We start from the raw sequence: 22,795 nt of genomic DNA, 5'->3' as shown, positions 1-22,795 counted from the left end.
CATGATATATATTTAGTCGTAATATATTACAATCATAATTAGACATAATATATAAGTTATAGTGATATCTTATAATATACGTTTAAAATAAATGTCAGCATTATTTAGTCCCGTGTGGTAGTCTCTGAATCTTTTTCTGAAAGCCTATTCCGAGGTTACAGACTTTACTTCATTGGGCATTTTTATTGCAGTTGCTTGTTGCTACGTAGGAAAATGATTTGGGAAAAATTTCTTTGTTTGCCTTGGGAACTACCAACAAGTTCTGGCCATAACGTGAACCATAGACTTCATTATACCTAGAAAAAAAAATTACAATGCTATTTTTTATATATACAACAATAAAGATAGACTTTCTGTAATGGCAAACAGGTTGAATATGGAAAGTCAGTAATGGCTATAGCTCTAATTATCCTATTTTGTATTCGGACCAAAGGCGGCAGATTGTTGTGGTAATCACCCCAACAGGTGATACCTTATTGCAGTGAAGAATTTACTCAAGAATAGTATCTTAAGCATCTTAAGATTGCTGTATTTACAAAGTTTTTGACATAATATATTCTGTTAATTACGAACTTCAACTTATTTGTTAAAAGTGTGATGTGGGAGTTCCATTTGAGATTACTATCGATGTGGAGGCCCAAATACATAACTGAGTTTTTATTTATTTTTATTTATTTATTTTATTGACTATTCTATAGTTACAATTTTGAATATCACTAAATTTCGTTTTATGCCTTTATAATTATATTGCGATCTATCTTGTATCTGTTAACGTGATAATTAAATATAAATATATACACACGTTAACAGATAAGGTAGGTTGGTATTAGTTTTAAGACCATTATTGCGAAACCACTTATTTAGTTTCAAAATATCATGGTTAATTCGATTTTTCATAGGCCAATATTTCTGAATAATAATAATAATAATACAGGTCTCGCTCACAAAATTTTGTATGTAGATTGTTTAGTGTACCGGCGTAATCAATGATTTGTTGCTGCACAGATGTCCCTTCGCATCGGACCACTGATTTGTTTTACACTGTAGATTGCGAGATATTTTTTATTCTTCTGACTACAAGTTCCATTGAAGACGATAAATTCCTTTCATTTCAGCTCTCCTTTCGAAGACTTCCATCTCAAGGGAGAGGAAAGAATACGCGGTGTAAAAAGATCCGCCAGGTTTGTAGAAATCATCGGAAGAAAAGAGGTCGAGAAATAAGAAATTTTACGCTTCTGTAATCCTGATAGAGACCCATTTTCTTGTGTTTGGCAGGTACTTGACACGCATCGGGTTGTATTTCCTTAGCACCTCTTCTATGCCGTCACGACAGCATCTGCAGCGAGAAGAGGAGGAGGATGAATATGGCTGTTGTAATAACGTCTTACATATCTCTTACGACAAAAGAAAAAAAAAAAGAGAGAAAGATGACATGCCGTACTCTTCCACTGACGGATGTTCTTTATCTGGTGTCACTTTTCGTGCACTTCTTAAGGGAAAAGAAATACGTCGAAGGTGGGATTTGCATTAGATTATCTACACCAAGTCAGTCGTTTGACGATGCTTGTCTTATTAGGTGGAGATGTAGTATGAAACCACATCGCTTACAGGAGGAACTGAAGAATGGATTGCGTAGTTCTGTTAGTAAGAATGAATGTCAGAGAGAGAGAGAGAGAGAATATTTCAGAGATGGTGCGAGATTAAAACTGCCTTTTGGATGCATATTTTTTTTTAAAAAAACCCCGAAATATGTCAATCAAATACATTCGTCGTAAGTATTTTAAGACTTCAATATTCGAATCAGATTCCTTAAAATCTGAAATATGAGAAGAAATCTAATTTAATTTAATTGTTGTCAGACGTACTCTCGTCCTAATGCCTTCAAAATCATGTGTAGCCTTGCGCTCAGCTATCGGTGAGATTAAACATGGAAGATCCCGCTACCTTCTATTTCTCAAAGTTACTTAGAACACTGAGTTTTACCTACTTTCTTTTGGAAAATAAAAAAAAAAGGTATAAGATTTATTTCTATCATGTTGTTTAAATGGGACTCTGTACTCTTGAACAACACAAAAGGTTCTGCCCACTAATAAGTAATATTAAGATAAAAATTCAGTAGAAAATTTCTTTGCAAATATGCAGTACAGTCTAGACAATGATTATTTCACAGTCTAGACAGAGAAGCAAGTGGGACAGAAATTTACTTCTGGTAGGATAAACAGTTAGGCCTTCAATAGTCGAAAAATGTGTTCCATAATGTAAATATTTTTATGCGTATTTGAATATATTTGTCGTTTCTCGTACCTTCCCTAGAGAAACGGAACATAGAAAGATTTGTTTGTGTTCCTGAGGCTAAAGGTGCCACATCTGGCTTGCGGGAACTGAGCATAATTTTGTTTTGCATTGATATCTAATCTAGTGCATTGATATGCACTAGATTAGACAGGACATTTCACCAGCTAGACAAGGTATTTTGGGGGTAATTTTATTCATTTCTTTAGCTGGATGATCCTAAATACCTTTATCAGAGTGGATGCTGTTTTCCTCGTATATGAGCATGTGTATTTGTGTGGGCGCGCGCGCGCGAGTGCTCGCTTTGATTTTTTATACATTCTAGGTACAGCGGGTCGTATGAAAACAGTGGTCTGTATGATTCCAAAGAACGATTATAAATGTTCGGAGGGTATTATTCCCCCCCCCCCCCACACACACACACTGTTTCTTTCCTTTGTGGCTAGAGATGTGAGTTAAGTAAATAGATAAACTTAAATTGCTTAACCCATAACTATTTCAGTTATCCTAGGAACGAGATCCCAAGTTGTGAAATCATAGCTTGAAAAATGTAGCACATTATTGCCAAGGTAATTATCGAAGGTAATTATAGTGTTTTGGTTAAGGACGACGATATGGCATTTGTCTCCATACTCTCCTCCCCGGATATCTAGTAATATCACTGATAGCCTTAGGACAGCTAACTGCGATGGCTAAGGATTAAAACTGGCGGTCCACCTTCTTAAAAAGTTAGGACTAAACACCCTCGTCTATTCCCTTTGGGAAATAACAGGCGTTAGTGGATTTATTTATTTATTTTTATTTGTTTGACATTATTTATCCATAGCAGTAAGCGATTTATTTTTTAAGCAGTTAACCCTCGTATAACGCGGTTTCGATATAGCGCGGTCTACAATTTGTAGTAACCCTTGTTCAATGCGGTTCTTATACCACACTGTTTCGATAAAAACAGGGTCTAGAAATTGTAGTAACCCTTTATCTTTTCATATATTTTTCACTGCGCGACTTAAAAATCAAATTTTATCTTCGTTAAATTTGCGTCTGCCGGTATCGCGCATGTAGTTATAAGTAGCGAATTTATATTAGGGGAAATACCCTTCAGCACGCATGTACGTCATTTGTTTACCGTATAAAGTGTTTATTCTTGAAAGTTGTCTTCGTTTTCTGCCGGGAAAGCGCATTAAAAAAATCATAAGTATGTTAATGTGAAGCTGAGCACTTTATTCTTTGGTGAGTTATATACATAATTAATATGTAATGCTTTTTTTTATGTAATTTGTTTATAGAAATGGCCACGTATAAGATGTTTTCGATATGGTTAAAAACGAAATTAGTGAATTAATTGATGGAGAAATAGATTTAAATTAGGAGGAACTTGCACAATTAATAGATGACGTCGAACCAAATGGCGGTGAAGGTTCTGCCGAAGATTTTGATTGTGATGAATCCGTTGAAGAATTCAGTTTAAAGAAATTAGCAGAAGGATTGGACTTGGCAAGAAAGTTAGGAAGTTACTGAAATAAGAGCCTACAGGAAGTTATTTTACGGATAATGATCCCTCAATGGAACGCTCCGGAAAATCACTAGACAATTGGATATTTGTTTAGCTCCATATTATGAACTTAATAAAAAAAATTGCAGCATAGTGATAAGCAAGGTCTTATTACTGACTTCTTGATAACTAAACCAGCCGAAGTATACAATGCGAATTATATGAATGATGTCCAAGACATTTCAAGTGATGACGACGTCCGGCCACTCGTAAATAAATAACATCTACGAAATTGCTGGAGTTTACGTACAATTTGTATTTTTTATAAGTTTATACTATGTATTTTGTTTCATAGTTTATGTTTTCTTAACTGACATGAATTACCTGAATTAAAATAAAAATATTTTTTGTTGGATATGTCATTGTTGTTTATACAATTACAAAAAAAAAACGACTTCGGAACATATCCCTACTTTTTCTATGTGATCTGAGTCTCGCATAACGCGATTTATATAACGCGCCATTTCTGTGGAACCTAACAATCGCGTTTTACGAGGGTAACCTCTAATTACATCTTCATATTAACACGCACGGGTAATTGAACAAAATATGGGAACACCCACGTAATGTTTTCAGGAGGATGTTGAACCCATTCGTGCAGCTAGAATCGCATTCGTACGATACGACATGTTTATTAGAAGTAATGCATTCCGTTCTTCATAAAAGATCTTCCATTTTGCCTTTGACGGAAGCGGGGAACTGTCACTACAGAGACTTCCAGATACGCTTTACCAGTAGGATCTGAAGATGTGGAGGACCGTTAAAAATTTTGCCAGTGGGTGACCACTTATATATGATGCATCTTCATCTCCGAAGACAGCTTTTTCAGTAGGGGAAGTCAATGCTGCATCCCATGGGGAAAATTTGCTTTAAGCTAAGAGAACGCACTCAAAAGGGAAAAAAAGAAAATAGAAAAGCACGAATTATGAAATGAGGCAATTCTCTTCCACTGGAGCAGGGTTATTTCCATGTAACAGATGTAATTACACGATATTTCTCCTGTGGCATTGCCACAGGAGAAATATCGTGTAAAGTGCTTGATCCCATCACGAAAAATATTCGGCTGACTGATTCATAGATTTCTGATTACGCTGTGGGAATTATTCCTATTATAAACTTTAGAATCATGTAAAAAATAAATATAAATATAAAACATAAAAATAATAAAAAATACTTAGATGGTTAGATGCTAATTTAATAGAGACCTAACCTAACCTGTTGTGGATGGCAGTTGCATTAAAAAAATACTCAGAAAGGTGAAGAAGCCCTAATCGTATTTGCATTCCCCCCAGCACAAATGGTATCGCCATCATGGACAAAGGGAGGTAGTTCATTTTTATCAAAAGTTGAATGCGATTAAATAGCAAGTGAAAAACTTCTGATAGAAACAACAAAATAATAATAAAAAAAACTGCCCTCTATCTTATTTTGATTGAAGAGGGATAGTTATTTATTTAGTTTTCTACATCGAAGGTGTTTTCGATACTGAATCCTACTTCTTTTTTTTTTTTTCCTTTCGTATGGTGATTCAACGGCCGTGAGCCCCTATTACGGGGAGATACGGCACCACCTCAATCCCCCCCCCCGCCACACACACACACCACTATTTTTATCCGGGCTTGGGGCCAGCATAGCTGATGATTCAGATCTTGGGTATTCCTGACTGTATCCATGTGTATTTACGGGGCCGGTTTGCGGGATGAAAAACCCCAGCTAAACTGGGGAGAGAAACCCTGCTGTCCACGCTCAAGACAGGCTAACTTGGCTATGACTGAGGAAGATTTTTAAGCTACTCACGTCGCCGACAGGAATCAAACCTAGACCCTCCTTCCCCAGGCATGTGGTTGCGAAGCGCAAAGCCACTACGCTAACCGCGCAGACTCCGAATCCTACTAATTTACATGTTCAAGAAAAACCTATCATCATCATCAGAAGAACATGAAACGACGACTCACATTTGTGTTAGTCCATAACAAACGAAGGAAATAATTCTATGGAATAGAAAAAAACCCGGGAAAGAATGTTTCATAGTTTCAGGCGAAAGCAATTCAATAAATAATCAAATCAGTTTACCCATCTGATTGGCTAAGCGTTTAGCGTATCTGCTCTCCAACTAACAGGTTTCGGGTTTGCATCCCGCCTTGGGTACAATTTAGGTGGGAGATGAATGTAATTGCACCGTTAATTGGGGAACTTTTAAAAGTTCCATGCTTGTTTTCTAGTGTAGGGTTTTCGGGCTATGTAGAAAATAAAAATAGAAAAAAAAAATTAAATTATTAACGGTTTCGATTCTTATTTTGGTTCCTTTCCTTTCGCTTTTCTAATGTTTTCACTCTCTGTTTGGTAATGAAGTACCCAGGGCTAACTGTAGTTCATCTCATGTATTAAGATTTAATAATCTTAATACAGAAAATTATTAAGATCATTAAGATTTTATCACCTGCTATAATAATGTATCTAGTCAGTACTTTGGTTCTAAGTAAATTACGTATTATTTAGGCATTATCAATCTTAAAGAGACTGTAGACAAGCTACATCCCTGCCTTAGTCCTACGCATTTTTCTCTATTCTGTGGATGTGTCCTTGGAGGTTATTATTATTATTTTATTTATTTTCCAACTGCTTTTATTAATTCTGGAGATAATTCGATTTTAAGTAATATTTCATGTAGTTTGTTTCTTTTTTTACTAGATTAAAGGTGTTTTCATAATCTATAATTTAGGTTGCGTTCTTTCTTTCTCTCTCTCTCTCTCTCTTCCAATTTATAAGTGAAAACATGGGCAACCCTTCCTAAACCCGTTTATGCTCCTTTACTAAATGTTTGTTTTATTGGTTGTTTATTTTCTTTTTCAATATGGCTCTATATACTTTGTATCCGGAATCCAAATCTTCTATAATAATTTGAAAATGTTGATTTATCCCATTTTTTTGAAAATAGACAAAATAATGGATTTCTTCCAGTCGTTGAGAACTGTTTTTGATATATATATATATTACTAATACTGAAATAAAATTATAAAAGTAATGAAATGAATATAATCTATCTGATTTGGAATTATAAAAAAGAACTGTAAGATAGTGCAGAATGCAGCTAGCCAGATTTTCTTCCTATTGCAATTCGCGAGAGTTTATACTGAGGGGATCGAATCAAAACCTGATTTATTTATTTACTAAACCTTAAAAATGTAATAACAGAGGCGTCGACTAGAGTAAATTAGGTACAAAGAACAAATATACATTTCTTATTGCACCCATCCAGCAATGTTTTTAGTATCAACAGTCGATCTATTGGACATAAGAACGCCCCCTAACGGCGACTGAGCTATCTGATGTGATGGGTTTATGGTTACAAATATTTGGTAACCCGTAGCGGAACTAAGATGATAGATGACCCAACTACGTGAGAAACAACATTAATCTTATTTCATTTTTTTCCTAACAAGGGTTGGGATGACGCGTTAGGCCAATCATTTTCCTTCTCTATTGGAATAGTTGGAGCTAATCACCAGTTAACTGAACTACTGCTTGGCGGGTAGTTTTTTTTTTTCTTTTTTTCTTTTCTTCTTCTTTTCCCTTAGAAATTATTTCCACGAATTTCTTTTGAGCATTTTGTGTACCGGACTATTGATTTCAGTTAAGTTTCAGCCTTCATTTACTTTTAGGAAAATATATTTTCTTTCCGATGCTGTCAGAGTTAGGCTAAACGCAAAAATGACTTTGTAAATAGATTTTAGCACCCGAGAAACAGGTGCTTAATCAAAAAATCTTTGTGTTTAAATAACTCTGAAGACAACCTTCCATTAACAATTCCCGAATGATTAATTAAAACAGCTCCAGATGGCTGAACAAGGAAGCAGTAGAAAAATGCATCCTGAATTTACATTTGAGTGAAATGAACTGCGCATGTACGAAATATTATGTTCATTTAACAGTTACTATGGAAACTAGTTACTACAGTTTCATGTTAGTTGGGGAGACACCATGATAAATATTTAGAGATGATTATCACGGTTACTAGAGTAATTAGATGGAGATGATTACCCTAGTAATGATTAGAGACAGTTACCATCGTAACTTGTTAAGAAAATATCCCAGTAACTAGTCAAAATTACAGTTAACAGCAACTAGGTAGAGAGGATTAGCGTAATCATTATTAGGAACGGTTACAATAGCAACGGGATTTTACTACGGTATTATACCTACGACATATGGACAATTACCAAAGCAACTAGGTAGAAATGACTATCTCAATATATATCCTATAGTAAGTAGGTAGAAACTATTACCATGGTAAATTTCAGGGACTGTTCCCATAGTAACGAGTTTGACTGAAAATATATGTTATCGGACTTAATACGAGCACTGTTTTGAATATGTATCTAAAACATTGTCATATTAATAATATGACAGCTCTAATGTTTTCTGAACGTCGTTTATTTACTTACCAGGTTTGGATACTACTAAGGTAAGAGATAGGGCACCTCCTAAGGCAGAACAAAGGCAAAATGTACAGCGCCGACCACACCAACCCAAAATTGGAAGGGATAGGAAGGCCATAATTTCAGCAGCTGCACAGAGAAAAAAGTTGAGGTACCTCTCTCCCCTTATTTCTAGAGAATAGCAGGTGAGTCCCATGCATGCAGTTGTACTTGTGAACCTGGAAGAAGATAAAAATGAAAATACACTTAAATATTTCTTATTTCTTAGTTAAATTATGGAAAGCAATAAGACACATATTAAGAAGATGACTGGTGTAGAAAAACTAATAAAATATCATAATAGAAAATGACAATATCAAGTATGCAAAGGAGGAAGAAGCCCACATATCCAAAGATCAACCGAAAATTAATATTTTAAGATTCTTACCATATAAATATGATAACTATGGTCTTTTTCCTCATGTTTGGTGTTCTTAGCATGTCACCAAAATTGTGGTCATCTTCATTCTTTTTTCTTCCTTCTTTCAACAGCGCACTTTCCACCCGAAACCTCCTCTGTTTTTAGAAAAAGAATAAAAAATAAAGTCATCTAAGTCTAAATGAAGATTTAAAGGTAGATGACTCATTTTTAAAATTTAAATTAAAAATAAATAATGTTTATTCATTACACGATATTGAAACATACATTAGAATCATTACCAATATCTAACAAAAACAAAAATCTGCACTTTCCTTCACAGACAACAGCTTTGTTCCGAAAATATAATTCATAAATGCATTTAAATATTTTTTTATTAAAGCACAATTTACATACCACGCATGCTTATAAGGACTGGCTTAGAGGGGCGAAGCAAGAATGCTTTTCATCTTCCCCGTTATTTGTAGAGGACAGTGTAGGGATAAGGTGTTATTGAGCTATTAAATTAAAGCTCTGATCATGACAAGAGGGTAACAGCAATAGCCGAGCCTCATTTAGAACTTCACTGGCTACAGCACTGCCATTCATTACCCTCCAAGGGTATTAATCACGGCATCTCACGGTCGACTAGTCCCACCTCACCACCAATGCTTTCTTCAAACATGTAATTTAAATAATTCTATTTTTTTACTTATTTAAGTGTATTATTGTAATTGATGATTTTAATGTTTAGTTTTATTTTTCTGCCTAAAATATGATTATAACTTTAATATATTTTATTGATACAGATATTCTCTTAAATTTTGAATTTGAATTTCTAATGTTCTGCTAAATTATAAATCAGTTCCTTCATTATTCATTTTCCAACTGTAAATTGTTGTAGACAACTCTATGCAATACTTTCTAACTCTTTATTAATAAATGCCCGTATGCAATGATTATTTCTCGTCTTATTGGCTGTTCTAGTGTCGGCATTCCACTCGCTCCAAAGACGTTAATCCCTTCGCTTATTATGAAACTAATTCCGTGGTCTCGTAATGCTTTGATGCGACGTTCATGGATAATACGGAATTCTGTTTCTAGTTATCTTGCTATCGATCCATCTGTATTACTCTCTTTATTTGTTTGCAAGTTATGTCATCCTTAAAGATAATTCTGCGTCGTGTCTACTGTTCGCTAGTTTACAATGCAATATATTATTAAAAATTTGCAACCCGGAAAGATATGCAAATCTTTTATAGATTGTTTCGGAGCAACATAATTGTGCACGTACGTTGATTACGAATTTACATCGGACTCCTTCTTTAACTTATCCGTATTTCCTTTAAAATAGAGTACATTACTGCTTACAGGACACAGCTCTTTATCGCCTTCTATTGGATAATGAAGACGACATCTGAGATTCTTCTTTGAGAAGGAAAAATAAGAATGCATCCTAGAGACGATGTATTCGTTTCTAGAGGAAGGATGTTGTCTTTGATAAACACCCACAATAGGTATGAAACAAACAGTGTTATGAATTACACTGTTTGTAATTATACAAACAGTGTAATTGTATAAACAATGTAAATATACAAATAAAGACGAAATGCTATCTGTGTCTCATTTTTGACAAGCAGACCAATTACGAGTTGCCTTGGTATTGTCAAGTAGATCAATATCAAGCCATCTCGTATGAGATCATCTTTTCCAATCAAAAGGCGCAATATCCTGTTCTTCCAATTGCGCTATGGAGACATACATCCGAATTTATGTATTCTTTCTTCTTCTTTTTCTTATGGTGCTATTTTCTATCGAAGGTCAGCGACCATCGTGGCGAACAAACCGCGTTCTTGTGTTAATCTGAGCAGTTGCAATAATTATTCCAAGATATTCTTCTTCTTCTTCTTCTTCTTCCTCTAGCTCCTTCGCCATCAATTCTTTCCACCAAAATAGTTTGTAGAAGTTGGTATTTGCCGTTCTTATGATGTGGCCAAAATATGATGTTTTTCGTTTCTTGATTGTTTGTATGAAATCTTTGGCTTTGCCAATGGATTTTAAGACAACTTCACCGGTAATTTTTTCTGTCTATGATATCTTTAGCATTCTTCTATATAGGCACATCTCACTCTTTCTTATTCTTTCTTCAAATTATAAAAAAATAATATTAAATAACTATAGTAAATATAATTTATTAAAAGCAACTATAATCCACCAAAAACGATTATTTAATTACCTTTAAGTTTATGATATAATCAGGCGGTAGATCTTTCCCGTTAGTCTTGGCGATGACCTCAACATGACGTCCAAATTCTTCATATCGCCCTCTTGACAACAACCAATTTGGGGACTCTGGAAATACCCTAACCAACTGCTGGATTATTGTAAACGGAAAACAACTGATGACAAATGTGTTAATCATCAACAACTATTGAAACTTGTCAATAAATTGTAGAGTTCGCGTACATTTTCTTTTAATATTCGTAAAAGGGACTGGAAAAATGATTCTAAAATTCCAATATAATAGTAATAATATTACTATTAGTATATCTGCATTGCACACTAGAGCTAAAATAAAAACAAATTAAATCCAAATAAAACATATTTGATTGAAACAAATGAGTTTCCATGGGAACAGCATTTATTTCAAGAATAAATACAACGAAAAGGATCTGTTTAAGTTTAACTGTTACAATTGAAACAATAAAAATTCCGTTAACATTATTTGTTGCTATTAACGATAAATATTTGTGATTTAATTACTAAAATCGATCATGATTTTTTTAAAATTAATATATCCAAAGATTTTCTTTATTATAGCTAAAGATAAGTCAAGGATTATGCTACAAATTGATTAGAAGCCAATCCCTATTTAAAAAAAAAACTATATTGCGTAATCTTCCCTGTTAATCACTGAAAAAAAAACAGGGTTTGTTTTAATAATTGTTAAAAATATTCCAAACGTAAGGACGATAATGCTTAGTTAAATTGCTAGATGTATGAAAATCATTAATGACAATGATTTACTTTAGATGCAGTTACTACAGTAATAATAATAATAATAATAATAATAATAATAATAATTATTATTATTATTATTATATACGAACCTTCAAGGAGTCAGGAAACCTACCTTCTAAGCTGGAAATGAGACCTTTAAGTCTCTCTCCTTCACCTAACAGCAATCTACATGCCTTCCCACTACCACTCTCGCAGTGCATCCTTAAGCAAGTCCCTCTTACCCACAGATCAAGACACCCAAGGTCTGTCTTATAATAATCATTGTCCTGCTTCTCAGCTTTGCATCTTGACAATGTACTAACAACTTGTAATTTTACGCTTCACAATCTCTACTAACACTTTCAAATTCCGTGCTACTTCTTATAAACTTTCCTCCCTCCCAAGTCATTCGTTCAAACTAGCACAGAAAAATTAATCTGCACCTTCACTTCTTTATCTTTTATCACGGTCTCCATCACGCTACTAACTGTACCGCGTCTCTAACACACCTTCAGCACTGTTCACATTTCAAATCTTCACAACAATCCCCGAGCAACACTGCTCTCTCTCTCTCTCACTCTCTCTCTCTCTCTCTCTCTCTCTCTCTCTCTCTCTCTCTCTCTCTCTCTCTCTCTCTCTCTCACACACACACACACACACACACACACACACACACACACACACACACACACACACACACACACACACACACACACATTATTTTTCATTTCCGACTTCTACTCTACCAATTTAATCTACCAATTTACTGGCATCTGTCCTCTTCCACTTTCGGCAACAATCTCTTAAATACTGTAACCCATTCTATATCCGTGTTACTCCCCAGGCTCGCGAGTTCCATTCGTACAGAATCTGGTTCCTATGTATGATCTGGTACCGAAGTTATGCCCCTTACAGCACAAGCATCTGATTCTTTCTAAAATCATTTGGAGGTAACGTCTGTTTATTGTTTCCCAATTTCCTGAAACGACTAGAATCTAAATCTTGAGATGAAGAAATGGCGATTTCAATCCTGAAAATGTAATTGCGAAGTGAAAATTTTCAGAAGAAATAATCCCGATCAGAAATCTATTAATGTGAAGTGTCATATCTGATATTTTCATGCATCTTCACGTGATCATTCAGGTTTTTGTGGCATCTGTAGCAGACCTCACAGTGTGACAAGAACTTCTAAAAATGAACTGACTCATGCGAATTCTCCTGAGCGATCCTCAGGCCTTTTAGTTGAGAGCTGCTCATATAACTCATGATTACTTAGCACAGTAATAGAAGGCACTCAGGATATATCCGAATGCATCGTCATAGAACCACCACTGCTTTGACGTGAACGATCAGCAAAAGATGAAGCAGGAATTCTTTCAAATAAGACTGGAACACCAAGTTCGATGTCCTCTACTATATTCTCCACTATATTAATTATATGAACATTGCAATGTTCAGAATATAGTGGTTGACATCGAAAGTAGCGCAGGACGAGGAATTATTACTTGGCTATCTCCACAATATGATGCTGTTTCTATGAGATGAGGTCGAGTGTCGAATAACCGAACATTAGAACGGGCACCTTATTTATAACTGGAATTAACGTAGCAACTTGGTGCAGATTGTCAGAATGCACTATTTGTTGTCGCCCATACTATCAACTGAGGCGACTCCATTTCAATTACTGCATCTTCGTGAACTCACGATCCTTCTATCATTGAACTCTGTACAGATGGAAGTAATGTTTCAGTTTAACTAAGGTTAACACTTGAATGAGAGATAGAAACCTCACTTAGTAGATAGTTTTACGTTGATAACCCTAGTCTTGTTTACTTGTAATCGATTTTACCTCACTAATATGCTTAATTCTTCTGGTCTGTCTAGATCATTGATTCTTAGCGTCATCTTTTCCTTTATGCTAATATTAGAATAGCTAAGAAACCTGCTCAGAAGATGCTTTCTCTCTCTCTCTCTCTCTCGTGGTGGCTGTTCTGTCTTTTGTTGTTTGTGCTACACAGTAAGAGACAGGACTATATGCTCAAGTTACATTAGGACAACAAATAGCCTCTCATTGATATCATTATCACGCCCGTGTGAATTAGGCTTAGCAACTTTGAAACTCTCAAAATCTCTGAAGGACTCGAGACTGATAAATGCGTTTATCATCAAATCCTAAGAAACATACAATCAGACATAAGCCAAATATATTATAAACTACCCTAATATTTATTCATAATAACAACAATTACACCAAAGAAAATATATATATATACCTTTCACTCTAAAAGCTGTCGTACGCTATGTGTATGCTATGATAATGAAATACCAATCAGATTAATCTGTGAATTATTATCTTGAAAAGAAATGCATGATTATAATTGTCCCTATATTTTATTTTATGTAATCAAACTAATAGTGCAAATAATAATTCAACGAGAAATCATGAACCATAAGTAGATTACTTACCACCAGTACATGAAGAAGGCTAGAAAAGGTAAGGTAGTAACTAAGGCAATATGGAACCAGTCCCGGATTAAAAACACCACCCCGGAGAACAGCACCACACCCAGACTTCGGGTCGAATAATTTAAATACCCAACTTTACTACGAAATCTTCTTCCGACCAATTCTCGAGCTGTGAAAAAATATATTTTGATAATAAATTTTAACCTGATATACGTTGCAGAATTTTAAACAAATATATTTTTATCATATATATGCCGAAATTTTCAGAGGAGTGCATACTATTGTTTCTTTCGTGATATAAAGCGCCCTCTGTCGGCATTTCCTAAAACGTTTTCAAAAGGCATCGTATTTTACTTTATTTCTTACAAACCTTTACAATTGATTCTTTATAAAGAACAAAAACTGGGATTAAATTTTTGCAGAAAGTGCTGGATGAAAACAATATAAGAAGCAGCTTGCATTCAAGAAGTTAAAAAGACTATTTCTGTTTGTTTCGTGTTGCAAACAGATGGGTTAGACTTACTAGAAGAAAAGGATTACAAACTTTTCTATCTTAGAAGCTGTCAGCACGTTTTCTTGAGCTTGAGTTGAAAAAAAAAAAAAACAATCCTATTTCTTAAAAGAATCTTATAAAACTTTAATCACAATGTTCCAGAAATATAAAATAAAAAAAATGTCCAGGGTACAAAGTTTTGTCTTTTAAATGGATATACTTTTGCTAATTTTTGTCAGTAATTAGAGGACATTTTAAAAAAATTGACTGGACTTCAACTAATTTTCATTTTCAGAAGTTTTTTTATACGCTTTTCACTGATAATAAATGTAGAATTCAATTACGCAAAGTCTAAACATAAATTTATCCATTAACATATCACTGAAATTCCTTACGGCGCAAATTTAATAATAAAATCAACTTTGAATAAGTCGTAATGGGGATGTCCCTTTGGCAAAAAGACATTACGGAAATTTTAGAAACCCATTAGAGTTATGGCGAGTTATTCAACTACCGTAAACCATTTAATGAAAATGGATGGAAAATTCAAAGCAATTAAAAACAAGTAGAATGATGTGCTAAATTTGCTTGCATTCGCTGTAATTAAAGTAAATAGTTTTAAATAAATAATGAGAATACTAAATAGACTAATTCTAAACTCGCTGTTTTGCTTCAGTTGAGTTTTATTCAGTTTTCAATTATTGCATTGGAAATGCAGTCCTATCAGTGGTAACGTGCGATGTTTATCAGAAATGAACTACCGTCTCGTTTAACAATAGCCAATTGTCAGCAGCTTTAAGCCTATTCATTCTTGGTTATGCGTTAATTTGAAAACAATTTTGTAAATTGTAATTTACAAAAAAACAGCAATTTACTTATTTCATTTTTGTTTTGAAAATGAATTTGTTTCAGTTCCACCCGTTGAGTTTTATACTTATTATGGATATGAATTTGCCATAAATACAATGTAGTATTTCATATTTCATTAAGAATTTCATATACTGAATAAAATAAATGCTCTAATTAATTATTTATGTATATTGACATCTTCAAAATATTGAAAGTCTAGTATTTTTAAAGACGTCAATATACATATTCTTATTTTCAATTTAAAAGTAAAAATATTATTTTATTATTATTTTATTCTTATTAAAATCAAGCCTCTGTAGGCCTATTGAAAGGGCGTTTGCACCCATAGCACTAGGCAACCCAAAGAAAGAAAGACTCTAAAGTTCGATTCTAGACGCTAATTAAAGGAACTTTTTCAAAGTATTTTTGAAGTAGTTCTCGAGTTAGTTGATATCTGGTACGGTTTAACGGATTTTTCTAACGGAAACACGAGTTTTTCATCCCGGAAACTATAAAAAGTCGACCGTAGAACCTACACTGTTTTAGAGAATAATATATATATATTGTGCTAAAGTTAATGACAAGTGTCTGTCGTTAGGTCTTCGCCGGATATTTTAGAGAATAATATATATTGTATTAAGCTTAAGAATTACGAGATAGTGACAGGTGTATGTCGTTCCATCTTCGCGGATGCTGATTAATGTCATTGATCGTTTGGGTCTGATATCTCTGATTAGCTAAGAATAGAGAATGACTTCCCCAAAGTCGTCAAAAGGTAAACAGAGCTAATCAAGCCTTCCTGCTACCTTTGGGAAATAAATGCATCGGAGTATTTTTTTAAAATTTATTTTATTTTATTTTATTTATTATCATTGTTATTGTTATATTTAACTTAAGAGTATTTTATTTTTAATATTTTTAAAATATATGTTTCTAATTTAAAATGTTTAAAATTTAAAAACTATACATTTTTAATTTTGAAATTCATAAAATATAAAGTTGTTAATGTTTAAGGTTTAAAATTTAAATTTAAGCATTTTAAACTTTTAATAAAAATTTAAATGCTTTATTTTAAAAACTTCAAAGATTTTAATTTTAAAACTTAAAAGGTTTTAATTTAAGAAAAAATGAAAAAGTTTATACTTGAAAAAGTTTAAAATTTTAAAGTAAAATCTTTTAAACACCGATTTCCGATATTTTAAATTTTTGTTTACGTTTTTAGCAAATTCAAATTATTTTTATAATGTTAAGATAATTTTTAAAATTGCGATTTAAAAATGTAAATTGATGCTTAAACTTTATTTAAAAAATTTAAAATATATTTTTAATGTAAATTACAATATATTTTAATTAATTAAAATATAAATATTTTTAATGTAACCCAATTTTTAAATTTGAATGAAGGTTTTAAAATTTTATTGATTTTGAAAACATTTTCTTCAGTATTTATTGGAAGCAATTAAAAACAGTTTTTTTTTTATTGTTATTCTTAACAGATTCTAAACGAAACGAGAAAATAAGACTGCCATCTAGTGGCAGTTTTTCATGGTAACGTAAATAAATCTCATGTATTGAAGAGGTGACGTTGATCAGTAATTATTAGCTGATACAACTTATAAAATGATCTCTACCAAAGATTACACTCACCTAAAGTAGTAGGCGATGTGATCACTGCTGGGACAGTCATTCCCATCAGAAACCGCAGTATAACAAAGAACACAACATTAGGTGTAAAAGCAGTGAGTACGCCGAAAAGGCACTGAAATCCTAGGAATAAAAAAAATGAAGGACGTCTTCCTAACCTACAAACAAGAAACGAAACACAGTGGCACAATATTGTAAATAAAAGAGCGAATAATATCAACTTAGAATGCTACTTTCCACTGTAAATCTTACTTCATCTAAACAAGGTTCATTTTGTCATCGAAATAATATTCTTAAAAAAAATTGTAAATACAAAATTGAAAGTTCCCCTAGCGGTCACTTCTTTAATTAGAAATATGATGTTAGTTTTATTTTGTAGACTGTTTCTGAAAGGAAAAATTTCTGTTTTTTTTTTTTTGTGTGTGTGTGTCATTTTTGGATCTTTCTTCTTTATTATGTTTGCATGTAATTTTAGAAATGTTCGTTCTTCTTAGTTGATTTACCTTTCTTTTTTTATTGTGTATTCTTTCATTTTTAAAACTTTTTCTGTTCTTTATATAATTACTCGTATTTTTTCTTTGCTATTTATCTCGTTGTTCTGTTTTGGCTTCTCTCTATTTCCTTATTCCTATGATTTCATTTTTTCCTTCTAAACCTGAGGCATAACAGAACTTTTCTTTCCAGTACTCATTTCTCTATTCTTCAAATAAAAGATGGATTAGCTAGACTCATACGGAGATGCATTGCTTTTTTTTTTCATCCTATAAGGCAGGTAAACCGGCAGAAAAATACATACAGTTAGCAGAAAGATATATTCGCCTCATAACCTTAGTTGCTTTTGCCGATTCTAATCAACAGTAGCCTCATTAAACAGGGAAAAAAATGACTCATCCTCTGTGCTAATACAGTATTCATTTATAACCTTTCGCTGGTAGGAGTTGCATAAAATTGTTCCTTTCTTTGATAGTCTTTCAATTAGGGCGATATCTTATTATATCCAGAAAGCTTGTGCGTGTTTATAAATTTATATTAGATAATAATGCTACTTTTTTTTTCCTGCTGAAATACAAAACGAAAACGTTTTATCTTATCGAAGCAAAATATCGACTAATCCTCTTAGTGGCTAGAAAGGACTGATGAAACATAATCTGAGATAATTAACGATGTAATAATCCAACTAGAAACTCGGAGCCAATTTCTTGGTGCTTTTATTTCAGTTCAAAACAATTTACATTACAACAGTTCAAGTCCGTTGCGAATTTTTCTTCTCTCCCGTGACTCTTATAACGCTTCCCCGCCTCAAAAAAAAAAAAAAAAAAAAAAAAGACAGCACTGTAGATACATTTGTAGCATATTTGTATCTATTTTGTTCTTGACGACGTTAAGATTCTTCGTTCCACCTAGTTGAATAAGAATCTATTATTGTATGGAAATGTCACATTGTGCAACCCATCGTTTTCCAAGAGAGGATTCTTTGGTACCCTACTCCAAGATGTTTCTACGCTTTTTTTGATACTTCATCAAGAATTTTATTGCCCACTCATTCCCGAAATTCAACTGATTTGTTGTTATATAATCATGGAGCAAAACCCTGTGACTTTTTTAGAGGCCTAGTAACTTACTTTCCGATAATAAATAAATAAATAAATAAACCTTATGAAGATTCTCCATCCCAGACGGCATTCGAATTCAGGATTTTCCAACCAAATGACTGATCTATGGAATATTACATTAGTTCATTTATTTCATATATTTATTTTTTGCATTGTTCAGGACAACTCAAAACAGAAAAATTGAATAATCTGTAGAACAGTGAGTTCATTTTTTTTAATTACGAAATACATACAAAAAGAATTAAAGATTGACACATCGAGTTCATTATTGGACTGTGAATGGAGGAAAACTAATCATATGATTTTTGCTTTAAAAAGAAGTAAGGGAATTTAGAAATGTGGATTGTGATAAACATTGACCATGTACACCAAATATGACAAGAAATTCAGAGAATTATTACAAAGAGAAAATCATTAGAGGAAATGTCTTCAAATGATTGAATACTGTTTTATGGTTGATATGATTGAAATCCATAACTTGGGCATTTAAAATATAGTTAAAATATTCTAGAGTTATATATTTAAAATAGTTAAAAGAATAATATAATTAAAATAATTATCTTCAAGATATTAAACTGACTTTTTGAGGGTGGGAAACCTAGATATGTATACGTTTATTTCAAGAAGCATGGAGATAATTTTAAAAAGGGAATTGAAGTATCATCTTGTTTAGAATTCTAAAAGTTATCAAAGTAAATATATCTTTTTTGGCGTGAAACGAAGCATCGCTAAGTTTTGCTAAGATTGAAATTTATAAAACGTTGGATGCTCTGTAAGATATTCGTTTGAAATGCTTCTCAAATGATGAAGAATGTGGTGTGGTTATCAGCAGAAACTGTGATTGAATTCACAGTGAATTAGATTCGTAGAAGAGCAAAAAAAAAAAAAAGTGAAAGATCAGCGCTCTGAAATTAGTTGGAAAGCTTAAGGATGAAGATTCATCTATGATAAAAAAAAATATGCTGACAATTCAGAAAGGATAATCAAATCACTGATAATCTTTTTACGAGAAAATAGAGCACGTAGACTTTAATATAAAATTTAGAGTTTACAGCGTAGTTTGTCCATTTTTTTTTTAGAAACAATTGAGGTGCTATGAAACACTAATCGGATAGCAAAGCTTTATGTATCTGTTATTAGACGTCATTTGGATGCGCACTGGTTTTCAAGCTACAGGAAAATAAGTACAAGAGGAGAGTTTAAAAATGGCGGAATAAAATCAAGGATCAAAAGCAATCCACAGAATTTAAAAGTTGCAGACTTTTTTCCAGCAATGTTTTATGATCGCTGTGTTGTATCAATGAAGTTATGGGGGGGGGGGGCAAGTAAATCTTATCTGCTTGCTCTGGAGACACTTAGATATTCGCATTCTTTCGAACATAACACATCGAACCAGAAGTTACTTCAGGTAAGTGTACATCAACCGACTACAACGTACGCGGTTTGCAACTCAGACTAGATTGTCTAATTAGCTGAAAATTAAATAGAGCAACCTATCCAGACACTGAACACAAAATAAGATTACCGAAGCGAGCGCTTACTAAGCACGTGTCTGTTACGGTTAATGAATGAATGAGTGTTGCAAATGGCTTCGGAGACTCAATGAAGGGACCAGACAGACAAAAGTATCAAGAATTTCACCGGAAAGTTTAATCAGTCGGCTACCTTTTGTACAAATGAAAATTTAAATGCGTGGAATTTTTAACATAAAATGCATACATACCAGACGACCCAACTTACTTTTTAATCCAGCGATTGTTAGTCGTTAGGTAAAATTGTTAAAATAACCGGTTTTTTTAAGTTAACCAAAACCCAAGAGGAATAAACACTATTGCTATACTCCAAACCTATTAACTTAATCTTAACAGAAAAAGGCCTAAAACGTTTTCTGGCATACTCGTAGTTTGAACGTTGGTTGTTTTCCGGTATGTGAGTGTTCTTTGTTATTCCCTGTTGCTCTATTTAAATAACTAAGATACTTAAATCTGACAGTATCATCAAATATAACTACCACATTTACCTCAAAGATGCAAAGACGAATTTTGCATTCAACAAATGTTTTAACTTAATGAATAATCCAATGATAATATTATCGCTATAATTTTTAGCCATTAGGATGTTCTCACTGAGCCTCTGTAGCTCAGTCAGTATAGAAAATTTCCCTTCAAGACTTGAGGAACCTTTATCTGATCTCTTTCGACTAAAGGTGAGTTAGCCGGTCTCATACGGAGGTAAGGGGGTTTCACTGGGAAACTCGGGTTTTTCGTCTCCATCTCCCCGGCTTCGTGAACACATCCATCTACAGACATTGGACACGCCGGAAGGCATAAGGCCAACCACCTTATCCTCGAGATGGTCGCGGTTGTGAAGTCCACAGCTAAAGAACCTCAATGGTTCGTGAAAAACTTAAGACAAACAAGAATATTCTAACTGCTTATCAGAAAGCTTTAGAAATACCATGAGACAAAATGTGACTTCTTATGAATTGATATGTGTAATGCAAAAATATTAGAATTCTGTCTCTCGAATTTTTATTGGACAGTTTTAATTCTGCTACACTATTTACGTAGAAGATAATCCCTGAGATATAAAAATGACTTTATCCATCATTCTCTCTCTCTCTCTCTCTCACAATGCTAAATTGAAGTTAGCCTTTTTTTGTCATGATCAAACTGAACAAATGTATTCATGAGCATAAGTGAAGTAAGACAGTTAAATCACTGTAGACAAATACATGTTAACTATGAGATTAAGCTTTATTTAAGAAGTTTACAAGCTCACCTGCTCATGATTATGAGGTAAACACACTGTCCAACAAGCCCTCCCAGAAAGAACAATGCCAGAGCTAGCGTGGATAGCCACTCCCGTTGGCAAACTAAATCCCACTGAAAATAAATTAATGATAATAAAATTTAAGCAGTGTTTATTACAAATAAAATATCATCATGAATAAAATGAAGCGAAAATGTGTTTGTCAACATTTTTTGACATGTTAAAAGTGTTCCGAACATTTCAGTATTTCAAATGAAAGATAAGTCACGAATATATAGTATTTATTTCAATTTTTTTAACGGAAGAATACGACACTGGACTTGATCTTACGGCATTTTAAATATGGCATCTTAATGTTAGTATTAGCGCCCAAGGAACAACAGCACTCTCCATTCAAGCTATATTTGAGGAAACACAATCTCCATCCCATATGATATTGGGTAATGGAGATTTCTTGAATCAAACTTGCCCTGCAGAAGGAACGCACCAGAAATGATTCTTTTGTTATCCTAAATTCTTGTTTTCTTGAAGTTCTCTGGACCAGATCTTTCGTCGTCATTGTCATCGGTTCGTCTATGCTTCGTCTACTGCAAATATTAAACACGTCTTCGTGTACACATAAACCATCTGCCAATAAATACCATTTGCTCATTTAAACACATCTTTCTTCCTTTGGCAGGAACACTGACCTAGTAGCTGCCATGCGTTTTCGATGACGTAGCTACCACTGTAGTGTCGCCACCTCTCAGAAAATTATGAAAACACCTTAAGAACTAATATTTCGTTTGGTAATTTGAAATTTTTATAACAATACAATATACCTAAATTAAACATTCTATAAACCTTTATTAAAATGGACGATATTATAGATCCACTCATATTTTTATAGTCAAACTCTTCGAAATTTACCAGCACGTTATGAGAATACAAATTTTGCCGTCGAAGTGCTTTGATTTGATCTAAGCCCAGGAACACGTATCACATCACTGTTTAAATTGGTTTTTGCTGCCTTAAATTTCAGGTCTAGAAAGTTGCACAAAGAATAACTTACCATCAATTCCAAAGCAATCCTATGCGACAAAATTAAATTGAGCATAGATGAACTTCTAGTGGGTGTATGTAAAATACTATAGTACAGAGCTAAAATTTTTATTTATTTATTTATTTATTTATCTAAACTCTAAAGGATATTATAGATAAAGATATTTTATAGCCAAATATAGTAAAATATCTAATTCTCTTTATAAAATTTCTGACAATCTCGTATATGACATCTTC

The 22,795-nt window shown here is 33.3% G+C and overlaps 1 protein-coding gene across 1 annotated transcript in view; it reads right to left on the bottom strand.

Moving 5' to 3' along the window:
* Window positions 1-22,795, bottom strand: part of LOC150096591 (beta-alanine transporter-like) — a 96,592-nt gene that overhangs the window by 11,699 nt on the left and 62,098 nt on the right. Inside the window, exons 2-8 of the mRNA XM_090408653.1 lie at window positions 21,527-21,630; window positions 17,136-17,290; window positions 14,147-14,315; window positions 12,594-12,710; window positions 10,917-11,079; window positions 8,711-8,838; window positions 8,290-8,501 (exon numbers count right to left, since the gene is read on the bottom strand). Of these exons, the coding sequence (XP_090264779.1) occupies window positions 8,290-8,501; window positions 8,711-8,838; window positions 10,917-11,079; window positions 12,594-12,710; window positions 14,147-14,315; window positions 17,136-17,290; window positions 21,527-21,630 (1,048 nt within the window). The remainder of the gene's footprint in view (window positions 1-8,289; window positions 8,502-8,710; window positions 8,839-10,916; window positions 11,080-12,593; window positions 12,711-14,146; window positions 14,316-17,135; window positions 17,291-21,526; window positions 21,631-22,795) is intronic.

Source organism: Typopeltis vanoorti, chromosome 18, assembly GCF_054136105.1.
Source record: "Typopeltis vanoorti isolate ZY-2024b chromosome 18, IOZ_Tvanoo_1.0, whole genome shotgun sequence".
In the NCBI taxonomy this organism is placed as follows: Eukaryota; Metazoa; Arthropoda; class Arachnida; order Uropygi; family Thelyphonidae; genus Typopeltis; species Typopeltis vanoorti.
Note: the sequence above shows the minus strand (reverse complement) of the source record. Positions and strands in the feature narration are given on the sequence as shown.